Source organism: Lates calcarifer, linkage group LG6 (genome assembly GCF_001640805.2).
Source record: "Lates calcarifer isolate ASB-BC8 linkage group LG6, TLL_Latcal_v3, whole genome shotgun sequence".
Lineage (NCBI taxonomy): Eukaryota > Metazoa > Chordata > Actinopteri > Centropomidae > Lates > Lates calcarifer.
In genome coordinates, this window is record NC_066838.1 from 25,507,506 (window position 1) to 25,519,966 (window position 12,461).

The 12,461-nt window shown below is 40.7% G+C and overlaps 1 protein-coding gene across 1 annotated transcript in view; it reads left to right on the forward strand.

The window, feature by feature from the left end:
• Positions 1–12,461, forward strand: part of lama5 (laminin, alpha 5) — a gene marked incomplete at its 5' end in the record, with an annotated part of 78,742 nt that overhangs the window by 36,760 nt on the left and 29,521 nt on the right. Inside the window, 8 exon segments of the mRNA XM_018682871.2 lie at positions 7,033–7,148; positions 9,665–9,783; positions 9,906–9,996; positions 10,099–10,233; positions 10,311–10,373; positions 10,871–11,011; positions 11,648–11,785; positions 11,938–12,072. Coding sequence (XP_018538387.2) covers positions 7,033–7,148; positions 9,665–9,783; positions 9,906–9,996; positions 10,099–10,233; positions 10,311–10,373; positions 10,871–11,011; positions 11,648–11,785; positions 11,938–12,072 — 938 coding nt within the window.

Here is a 12,461-nt window from a genome sequence, read left to right on the forward strand (position 1 = left end):
AGTAAAAGTTGTTTTTTTTTTTTGACTGGAGATTTGGCCAAGACTCAATGTCAAGTCGAACATCAGTTTGCGTCTACAGTGAGTCTGGTAAATTAGGCTGAACAGTTGCAGGCTCTATTACCAAACTGACAATTAATTAAGATGTCTCATCCTGTGTGAGTGAAATGTCGCTCTCTGACGTTTAGGAAGCAAATTCATTGGCTTCCAAACAAATTCAGCAAGTTGAGTCTTAAACAGGAAATAAAGTTGACAAATGAAGACTGAGGACATGTGAGTAGAATCCCACTGACTGTGTGACCTCATACGTACACAACGTGCAATGATATGTTGTTTTGTCTCAGCAGTGTCATGTCTGTTAATGTTCACTCAATGTTTTTGGTACATGTAATTAATTAATTAATTGTAACATAACAAGCAGTTGTGATGTAAAACCTTAAGACTTTATTAGCAAAGGAAAACAAGACTGGTCTGGTTCTGCAAGGCCAGCAAAAACCTCAGAGTAACGGAGGGGGAAACAAAAATGTTGGCCAACTTCATCACCTGGACACTCACTCACTCAGTCACCGACATTCGCCTTTCTAGGGCTGGCTCCACTGTTGCAGTTCAACCAATAAGACAGCTGGCCTTTTACACATAGATTTAAAAAAAGGTGGAAGGACAGAGCAGGGACGACGTGAGGAGCCAGAGGAAGATAAACAGTTGTTTTTCTTCAGTGTGTTCACACAGTTTCATGGGACAGAAACAGCTGGAGGCAGAGAAGTTTCTGATTGTAACTTCCACACAAATACACTTCCTGTTCCTTTTAAGTAGTGTTTATTGTTGAGACAATAAAGACAAGATGGAGCTTGTTTTAATACACGTGCATCTACTGTACTGTGTGTGTGTGTGTGTGTGTGTGAGTGAGTGAATTTCCAAGTAAGTGTAGGTCTCTCATGAAAAGTGGAAGTGGGCAGTATGTGATTAATTTAATAATATGTGTGTGAATGTGTGCGGCTGTACCTTACACACACACCTACATAAGCAGGTGTGTGTGCAGTGTGTGTGTGTGTGTGTGTGTGTGTGTGTGTGTGTGCGCAACTGCAGTACCTAGGGGCTGTGGAGGATTTTACAATAAGCCATCATTACTCTGTCAAATCCACCATGAGTCACATATATACACACAAGGGCATGAGCAGTCACATATCCGCCTGTTTGTTCTCTGTCTCTGTACACACACACACACACACACACACACACACACACACTTATATTACATGTCACCAATTTCTTCCTCTCTTACACCCACACATACAGACGATCACACGCACACACACTCGTACAGACTTGTTGAAGGTATCTGGAGACAGTCTCTTGGAAAGCCGGTGATGTAGCTCTTTCCGTCTTGTTGCACATGACTGATTTGGGAATTTGGGAGTAAAGAAGGGATTTTGGAGGGAGGAGGGGGGGAGATGAGAAGAGGTGGTGGGGTAGTCGCATAGTGTGATGTACAGTGGAGGCAAATATACTGCTGGTGGGAGGTGTTTACACCGTGACCCTGACATCCTGCAGGAGATATGTAGATACAGCCCAGAATCAACAATATTCAGTTTATAACATTAAATCTGCAGATTGAAGAAGCAGAAACCAGCAAACATTTGGTTTCACTCGATTTATAGCTGATAGAAAATCAGTTGTAGGTGCTGGTGGTGGGTCTCAAGTAGGTCTCAAAGAGGTCGAGCCAGAAAGTTAATTAGGACAAAGACAGAGCGTCAGGTTTACAGACTTCAAGTTGCAGAGAAAAACTGAAGTATGGAATGCATTGATAAGAAAGAGAGGAGAAAAATAAAGAATTGAAAAATGTAGAAGCATAAATCGGACCAAAAGCTCATTGTTTGAGTCAGGGAGTTGTGGAAGAAAAGTTGGAGACAAAGAGATGAGATTCTGCAGAGAGTGAAATATGAAAAAGATGTAAAAAAGCAAAACAAGACTGGATGCATTGATGAGGATGAGGAGGAAGCAGCTCAGACAAAAAGACAAAATTGCAATATGAAAACAAGACTGAAGACATGGAAATATTTTTGGATGGGCCTTTGGTTACAGATAAAACTGAGTGATCACATTCCACAGTCATGCTTCGTGTTTATACCTTTGCCTGCAGCTTGGATAGAAATGGATCTCATGATCATATCGACAGAGTGAACACACTGAGTCATTTTATCACAGATTTACTTCACAGCATCTGAAATCTCAAAGCTGACCATGTTTGGTAGAAGACAGGCTGGAGTTGTAGTGTCATGGCTCACAAACAGTAGACTGGTTGTAAATATTAACATTACTATTTATATTTTTAGATTTTGCTTTGCCCCTGACGTTAGTCAGTAGTTTACAGGTTTGTATTGTCATATTGATACCAACTACTGAACTAATTGAACTCTTTTTTGATTGGCTGTCCACTCTCCATCACAATGCAGTCTGTGTCTTGTGGCATTAAAACTGCAAACTGTTGAGTTTCTCTCCATTGTGATGATGTTAGCAGTGCAGCTGCAGTCTGAACCTGCTGCCTTTAAAACACAGACCTCCAGTCAGCAGACCTGCTGCCGTCCACAGCACACCTGCTGGATATAACAACGCCAAACAAAGTGCAGGGCTGATGTACGTTTTCAGATCGAGCTCGAGCGCTCTGCTCTGCATTCCTTCTCTCTGACACAAACCAGACAGAGCATCTCCAAACGCTTGATGAGGTCAGGAGGGATTTATTTGAATTCCTCATCCTGTGTTCCCATCAATCAAACACCTGCATGTGTGAAACAAGTCTATATTAGATTTACACAGCTCTAACACTAGTTGCATGACTCTGCATAAAAATACACATGGCAACAGATCAATCTACATTCCTCTGACTGTTTAAAATACCAGAATTCCCCCTAAATAACATATTTCTACCCACTGCATTACCACAACTATAACTGTTTAAATTCCAGTTAAAAGCAGAGATTATATTTGAAGAGTGCTTTAAATAGTTTGGAAGGGTTCATCTCACACTGATCGCTTTTTCCACGAAGGTTAATCATTCTTTTATGTGTGAGAAACCCAAATGAGTCACAAACTAAACACTGTCTATCTCCTGAAGCTCAGTCTTTTCTTTGTTAAAGTCAAACAACTGTATCTAAAGGTGAAATCCATTTGAGTCTGAATCTGGAGGATCATGCAGCCAAGTGATTTAAGTCCAGTTCAATCTTCCTATTGTTCTACATCCACATAAATATGATAATTAGAGCTGTATTCTCACAGAGAATCTGTTTATGTTTTATTAGATAAATAACTCTAAACTCTTTAGCTGAGGTCATTGGTTAAACTGTTCAGTTACTAAAATCCAGAATTAACAGTGGCCATGGTCTAAACAATCATAACACACACAGCAGCTCTGTCTACACAGTTCCTTCCTCTTTTCCTTTAGTTATTGTTCCGACACCTCAATGACACCCATAGGAAAAGTCTGTTTTCATAGCACCAGTTACACACATGCAGGATCGGACTTAATTACACTCAAATACACACACACACACACACACACACACACACAAACGCCAGCTGTGCTAATGATTATCCCAGATGTAGCCTCACCTCTCTGAGCTCTGAGCCTGAACTGGAGGTGATGCAGCAAAGTGAAACCAAATGGTGCTGAACAGAACAAACTACACAAACTGGCAGCCACATGGCAACAGCCACATCCAACATGATGTCCGAACGTAGGCATAAAATGTGCTAAACCTCTGTTTACTTATTTGTTCTAAATCAGGGATTCTCTATAATTAAACTAATCAAAACTTAGTTTATTGAACCATGAATGTATTGTTACACCCCTAATTTGTATTGTTTATCCACTTGTATCTCGATATTTGGCCGACTCAATCATTCTCCGACACTCACTGTAAATAAGGCTAACATAGTATTTTAGGCCTGCTACTCATCATATAAAACCTCTGTTTACTTCTTCTGTTTAACCTCCATGTTATTAACATGACATCTACAGTATAAACACATTTGTTGTGCATGCATTCGGGTATATACGGCCCAGTGCAGACAGAATTAGTAGCTTAATATCTGAGGGCAGAGATGAATATCAATGTGCTTTATTACTGTAATCTTCTACAATCCCTCTAATCCCACAAAAAGGGAGAGAAGCTAGACTCCAGAGATGATGCTCATTCAGGAGGTAGTGCATGTTTAGTTTGACTGTACTCCCTGTGGGTTACTCATCATCAGTTTAACAGACATACATTATCATGGCAGTATAAACACTTCCTGTAGTATAAACATATACCGTGGTTTGCACTGAGGGTGTCAGAAAGAGATTGAAGCATGCACAACGTATGAAATCTGAACTATACAATTAGAGTCATTAAAATACCTCAGTGTATTTTAGACTTGGTTGAATTACACATAATTGTGTTTTGGAAGATATTTTATATGCCAGTCTGAGTGTCATGTCTAAGGATTTGTTTTAACCTGCTTGTAACAGATTGGTGGCTTTAACACAAATGAAACAGTCCTACACAGTTTGTCATATTAGTGCAGTTTACTGGTGAAAATTCATCTTACATTGACTAAATTGTGAACTCTATGCATTTAAGTTGGTCAAACAGTATGTAAGAGAAGAGGAATTCATGCAAACTCTGGACAAAAGCTCAGTTTTTCCTTTAGGTTTCTGATTGGACTTTACACATCCAGGGGAAAAGGTCTTCTGCGTAAGTGTGTAAAAATGTGTGTCCAAGCGTGACAGTATACACATGCAGATATGTGAAAGTATACACACGTCTTCTTACTATAACTTTGGGGCCTTCAGAGATATTACAAACACCCATCAAACACACACAGTCCTCCACATCTGTCTGCTCCAGACCCCGCTACAAATACTGACAGACACACACAGGACGTGAGGTTTAGCTAAATTTTAACAAGTTTAAACACACACCTGACAGTGTGTCTGAGGTCAGACTCTGCTCTGTACAGTGTCTACAAGATATAGACTCATAGGAAGTGATAGAAGGTAGAGTTAACACTTGGTGTTACTTTTCTGGACACAACTTTCAGTTTGTAAAAGAATGAGGTACAATGCTGAACTTCTTCTAGTCTGGTAAGCAAACAGCTGTTAATGGTAACTTTGCTATTTGTTAGCAAAAACTTACGTACAGCACCTTTAAAACAATGTTTTCTAAGCACATTGTTTGTGCTTTTAATGTCAAACTATTAGCCCATTTAAATTGAATTCAGCTGAATACTCCTGTGAGTAATGAAAAAGCTCAATCTGCTTCGGTCAGGAAGCTTCTGGTCCATTGCTAAAGGCTGAAACCAGGAAGTAGTGAATTTGGATGGAAACCCTCCATTGAAAGTCATTTCCTAAAACGCTTGAACCGAGCTGATCGCCAGGGAGGAGAGGAAAGAAGGATGGAGAGCCAGAGAGTTAGAGGATGCACCAGGGAGCATGTGAATTAAAGTGTGTTTGTGTTTGAGAAAGAGATTGACTGGATGTTTTTATTTATTTGTTTAATTTATTTAACCTTTATTTAACCTGGAAGTCCCCTGAGACTGCAGTCTCTTTTCGAGGGAGACCTGGCCAAGAAAAAACACCATTCCATATAAGTTTCACAGGAAATATAACAATATAGTGATAGTTAAGGTGAAAGCTGGAAACACAATCAGCCCTGTTGAAACACAATATACAGACGTGTTATCAGTAGAGCGCAGTAGCACAACTCACCACAGCAGAGCAGCCTTTCAGTTTTCAGACAATTTACAGAGTTAAAATACGATTCAAATAGAGACTTATTTTAATATACAGAGATTTTTGACCTTTCAAGAATTGAATGGACGGTGATTTCAACCCAAACTTGAATTTGTTACCAAGGTATCATCGTATCATGAGATTTTGATATCGTTACATCTCTAATATCAAAAGGTCTGGTCCTTCTGAGCAGAATGAACTGTCACTGCTCGCTCTGCCTCTTGTTGTTGTTATGTAGATTTAATCAACATCTGAGCATCAAAGTTTGATTGTTTGGAAATGATTCTTTTGCAGACTATTCTAGGTTTTGACTCTTGCACAGCCAGAAAAGTTAAACATGCGGATTTGACTTGAGTAGTACCTGAATTAAGGTCATTTTAAAGTCAATTTTGAGAAGAAAAAAACCTCTTTTCATCAATGCTACAGGAGCGAGTCATCAGCAAAACATGTGAAAAACATAGAAGCAAAAACACATTCACTTTTCACCTGTGCTTTCAGTTACAGGTTGAGTCGTCTGATATTTGCTCCGAAAATAGGATTGTTACAGGATTGGAGTCAATGACTCTGGAGAGACAGGAATAACATTTCTTAGCTGATTGTCAGTGTTTTTTTTTTCCTTCCTTTTGATCACACTTCTCTCCCGTGACTCAAGTCCTCTGTGTTTGTGTCTCTCTGACCGGGAAAGAGGACTCAGAGAGACGAGAGAATAGCGTTAAGAGGGTTTTTCTCTCTCCCTGCTGTGTTTTGGCCACACTCCGCAGGCCGCAGGTTTACAGACTAATCGGATTAAAAGCCAGGGTGAAGCAGTCAGCTGCTGTCGATGAAGGAGAAAGATTAACTCTTTCATTGTTGGGAGGGTCTATTTCCACTTTTCTCCTTTCTTTTCACTTTCTTTCACACTTCTCTTTCTTTCTCTCTTCCTTTCTTTCTTTGAAGTGACAATAGCAGGGTAAGAGGTAGAGGAATGTGAACTTTTGAGAAGAGTTCAAATGATGTTTTACCCAAAACACAATTGGCTGAGATCGGTACATACCACAGGCATATCTCAGCCTTTTGTGTCTGCAGTGTGTCTGTCCAGGTGTGTGTGTGTGTGTGTGTGTGTGTGTGTGTGTGTGTGTGTGTGTGTGTGTGTGTCAGTGTAATAGTGATAAATTGAGATGTAAAGTCCAAAATCAGACTTTGACTGTGTGTTATCACCGATATGCTTTTGAATTCTATTTGTTGTTTTCTTTTCTAACGCTGTTGTTGTTGTTGTTGTTGTTTAGCAGGTTGCAGTGCGACTGTCAGCATAACACCTGTGGCGTGTCTTGTGACCAGTGTTGCCCCGGATACAACCAGTTACCGTGGAAACCAGCCACGACCTACAGCGCCAACGAATGCGAACGTGAGTGCAGCCTGATACTATGCATCGATGCACACAAGCATATATAGAAGCAGTCATGCTACACACACACACACACACACACACACACACACACACACACACACAGGGTTAAATCACTGATCCCTGCAGAGGAATGCGTTTTCTTTCATGTATTGGTTCAACAGAACTAGTTGGCTTTAATTTAATGAGGCTGAACGAACACATGGGCTGCTGTTAGCTTTCTTGATAACTTTCACACATGCACGTCTGAGCAGCGTCTCTAGAAGGTGTTAAATGGTTTTTGTGAACGATTGACCGTCACATCAGCGACTTTCATCAGGATCATCAGCTGAAATGTTTGATCGTGCCCTGAAACTGAACCGTTTGAGTCCGTGGGGGTGAACTTGGTGTTATCCAAACGCTGGTTATATTTACATGCGAGAGTCGTCTGTTATCAAAGCTGCAGTTATATTTAACAAGGAACAACATGGGTATCACAGTAGTAGCAGGGTCAGTAAAGGTCAACATGATATGAACAAAACTACAGATGCAACTTCTGCTGCAGCTGCAGTCATGAGACTATGGAGGATAAGGTTCTGTTCACACTGTAAGTCACAGTGGTGTATTGGGATTTTTCTTGCTCAGTTATAACGCAGATTAGATTGTGAGGAGGGAAAAGCTGTAATCACTTTATTTTAGTTTTATCTGATGTGAGTATGAGCTACAACGTCAGATCCTGAGGGGTGCTGCTTAAAGTTGCACTCCACAGATTTTACTCTTGAAGTTTAGTTTATTCATCAGAAGACGTTCTACTCAGCTTGTGAGAACGGTTGTGACATGTCCTCCTCCAGAGGAGTTTTCCAAAGCCTGAAAAATGTCTTGACTTGGGCTTGAAACTTAAAGGTGTTGATAGAAAGCCTGCATTACGAACTGGAGGTGTGGCCTTTGAAAAAAGATGGAAATGCACTGGAACTTCAAACAGAAAATTAAATTGAACAAAAAGGTCTGAGAGGAAAATCTAAAATCCAGCAGAGCCTAGCAGTGCAGAGGGTAGTGTACCAAACTGAAATTTCTGGGGGGCATTTGAAGAAAATAAAACTGCAGTGTTGCTCATGTCTGAGAACAACTCTCTGTACTATCAGACTGGAGTTGGAGCTGCAGGATAAGGAGCGCTGGTTTATTCAGCCAGCACCTCTCAGGCGCTGAGGGGCAGATAAGACTGAAAAACTCTTATCAGGGTTTCACTGAGTCTGTGTGAAGACTTAAGGTCGGTCTGGGCTTTGGGCACATGTACTTCTTAAGGATGCAATTCTCTTTCTTTAATCTTAGATTAAGTTAAGAGACACATGGAATCTTCTCACTGTGTGTATGATGTTAAGGTTAAACTAAGCCATTAAACTTTGGTTTCTCTTTATTCATTAATCAAAGGAAGACGTTTTCTTCTTCTTCTTCTTCTTCAAGGGTTGTAGTTTCCTAACGTTTAACTTGTCCTTCCTGTATAGAAACCACCAAATGAACATTTGAACATCTGCTTTCAGACCTGTTTTCACATAAAAAAAGTTTAGAGTGACTGTATGAGAGGTTGTAAAAAGTAGAACTGAAGGTGAGTAGATTATTTGTTGAACCAGAGACGAACCAGATGCTCCACAGCAACATGCTCAAAGACAAAAAATGTGATATGTCACATTTATGTTATATTCCAGACACAACTCCTACATTTTATGTTATTTGTTTATAAAGAATGAGCAGTTTTAAAAGATGGATGATGGATATTTAAGCTTGGGTGAATTTAAAGCTTGTGTGTCTTAACTACCTTTAAGTATGTGCACAGTAATATACATGTTAAAACCTTGTCAGCTCGACTCTTGTTGTTTTTTCTCTTTTAATTCTCACCCCCTGAAAATATCTGCCCACATCACAAAAAAAGAGACTGCATCATTCTTTGATGACTGTCTTTGAAATAAAGTATCTGATAACTGACTTTCATCAAATGTCCCTCAGAGAGATGATTAAGTCTGTGTGGTTGTCTTAATCACAGCTTCTCTCATTTCAGTCTTTTTTGATTTGTTTGGAAACATGCTGAATATGATCCGTCGTGGAGTGTAATGAACACCTGCCAGAGGAAACAGATTTCAGAGCGACTGCATTTGAAGTGACTTCTTAGAGCAGACTGAGATTAATGATTAATGTTGTTTCAGATGTCACATACAATATAATTTGGTTTTTGAGTGGGTTTAGACTTTCTAAAATCAATCTGGATATACCAGAAGACTGATTTGGGCTGTCAGCCTGAACAAGGCCTGACTGGATGCTCTGCTTTTCTTTCTGATTTTTGTCTTGTCTTGTTTCCTGTCATTCTCCTCTTTGTTCTCTTTTCTCCTCTTTTCCTGCTTCTTGACTCTTGGCTCGCAGCGTTTTTTTTTATCTCACAGGTGAATCTTTACACTGTTGTTTCACAAAGCTTCGTGTGTGTTTCTTGTTGATTCACCTGCTCGTGAAAAGATCCAAAGATTGTGTTTCACTTTGTGTCTTTGCAGCGTGCAACTGTCACCGTCATTCATTTGACTGTTACTACGACCCCGAGGTCAATCAGAGGAGAGGCAGCGTCGATATCCACGGACACCACAGAGGAGGAGGAGTCTGCCTCAACTGTCAGGTAACGACGACTCAATTCAGTCGTTGCCTCAAATGATAATGTCTTCTGACGGCAGATGATTACATTTGGTTACTGATTACAGTCATGATGAGGTAACTGTAATGGAAACTTTTCCTTCTCAGCATCACACCACTGGAGTCAACTGTGAGCGCTGTATCCCCACCTACTACAGGTCACCTGACCACCCCATTGACTCCCCACTGGCCTGCTCACGTGAGTGACAGTCGTCCCTCAGATAACATGATTAAATGGAGACAAAACTTAATTGTAGTGTATATTTATCTCTTTGCTCCTCTTTTCTCTGCCTCCCTGCAGCCTGTGACTGTCAGTCAGAGTTTACAGATGGTACCTGCGAGGATCTGACCGGTCGCTGTTTCTGCAAACCAAATTACACCGGGGAGAACTGCGACTCCTGCGCCAGCGGCTTCATCAACTTCCCTGACTGTTACCGTGAGTTACAGAAACAGAAACACCTGCAACAGAAAGTGTCTGGGCTCTGGTTTAACCTCATTCCTTCTCTCCACCAGCCATCCCCACCTATCCCACCAACAACAACAACGGCGAGGCAAAACCAGCAGGAGAGATCATCAGTAAGACCTGAACTTTAATCTCTCTGCTCTGTTCTGGGGTTGTGAAGCTGTAGATGTTAGTTTATTTCTTTATTTCACACCTTTGTGCAGAGTTCTGCAGCTGAATCAGCATTAAAGTTTCAATTCTCTTATCTCATATATTTGTTTTGGGTTTACGTCATTTGGGGAGTTTTGGGAAAATCGCCGTAGTTTGAATGGAGTTTCAGTTCAGTGTGATAAGATGGACAAAGACACTGTTCAGTCCAACCTCACACACACTGAGCACGTTTTTAATTTTCTGCACAGCCACCTGCTGTGGTTCTGCTCATATCTGTTTGTGTTTGGTTTGTGATAAATATAATTTGGAAAGCAGAGGAGAGGAGAAGTTCATTCTCATCATAGAGAGGAACTTAAACTGAATCTCACTGTTTTTCTTTCTCTCATCCTCCTTATAAAACATTAAATAACTTCTGAAGAAAGAAACATTGCTGACAAACATGTTTAAATTCTGTCTGCAGACTGTGAGTGCAGCGCAGCAGGGACTGTGGATAACTCGTGCAGGCCGGACCCCCGGACTCGAACCTGCATCTGTAAACCAGGTTTCACCGGTGACCACTGTGACACCTGCGCTCCAGGTTTCTATGGACTCAACTGTCAGGGTGAGAGACGGACGCATGGATAGATTAACAGAAAAACATATTAGAGCTGCAGCTATGATTATATAAAACATTGGAAAACTAAATTTACTAAAATGTTAAGACCAAAAACACAGCAAAAGCAAAACACACATAATGAATAATACAACATGATGCTTTGCCTGTTGTCTTTTTGACAGTTAAAGACAGTAAATTGTGCTTTAATTGAGGTTTGTTCAAATTACTGGAAGAATTTACAGCTATTTTAGTGTTGAATGTTAAGGGATTGTGGCCCATTTGTTTACCACACACACTCAGACAAAAATACAAATACACAAACAGAGTCAGGAATTCCAGGCGCTTTATTTATTAGTTTGTTTATTTATCCTGTTAGTTTGCCACCCAGGAGTAACCTCACACACACTCGCACACACACACTCCTGAGAAAACAGCATTCCACCAAGACGTGTTAATCAGTGTGAATAGTTTCACTTTTACACCTTCAGTCAGTGAGGCTGCTAAACACATAGAAATACTTTGAGTAACTTGAACAAACAAACATTCACAAATATTGTACGCTGCCCTTGTCTGTATTTGTCTTTAGGGACTGTTATTTATTGGTTTGTGTTTTGTTGTTTTTGTGTGTGCGTGTCCATCCAGCCTGTCAGTGTTCAGGTCCCGGCTGTCTGGACGGGTCATGTGACTTGGTGACGGGTCACAGTGTGTGTCGGAGTGGTTTCCAGGGTTACCAGTGCGACCAGTGTGCGCCGGGCTACTTCAACTACCCACTCTGCCAACGTGAGTCATCTGTGGCCACTCTTCCTCTCACTCTGTCTGCTTCTGTAAAGCCTGCCAGTGGAATTTGAGGGAATTTTGGCCTGGAAAGTCCTTGAAATGTCATTGAATTTGATCTTTAAGATGGTGTGGGAACCCTCTCTCTCTCTCTCCAGTCTGTGGTTGCAGCTCAGTCGGCTCTCTCCCTGAAGTCTGCGACGCCTCAGGTCGCTGTCTTTGTAAACCAGAGTTTCAGGGACCTCGATGTGAACAATGCAGATCTGGATTTCACTCCTACCCCAACTGTCAAGGTACACACACACATTTACACAGAAACCTGGAGAGAACGTCAGATTAAAGTCACCTGTTACTGCTGATCCCCCTCCCAACATACTGTAATGACGAAAAAATTTAATATCCTTTTTGACTGCACACACATGGTAACACTCAACTTTACGCACCTTGTTATGAAGTGTTATACTGCCTTGTTAAATTTTAGGATTCTTAAAGCTTAAAGCAGAATGGGAATGGTGATCTATTTGATTATTCATGAAGGCTCTTAAATCACTAACAGGAAGTCATCCAGAGTTAGCATTTATAAGCTATCGTGCAGTTCTGTTATAATTAATATGCCCCCGAAAAATGATCAAACATTCCTAAAACTCAAATCAAAGGAGCAAAAGAGTTCCTCCATATTATA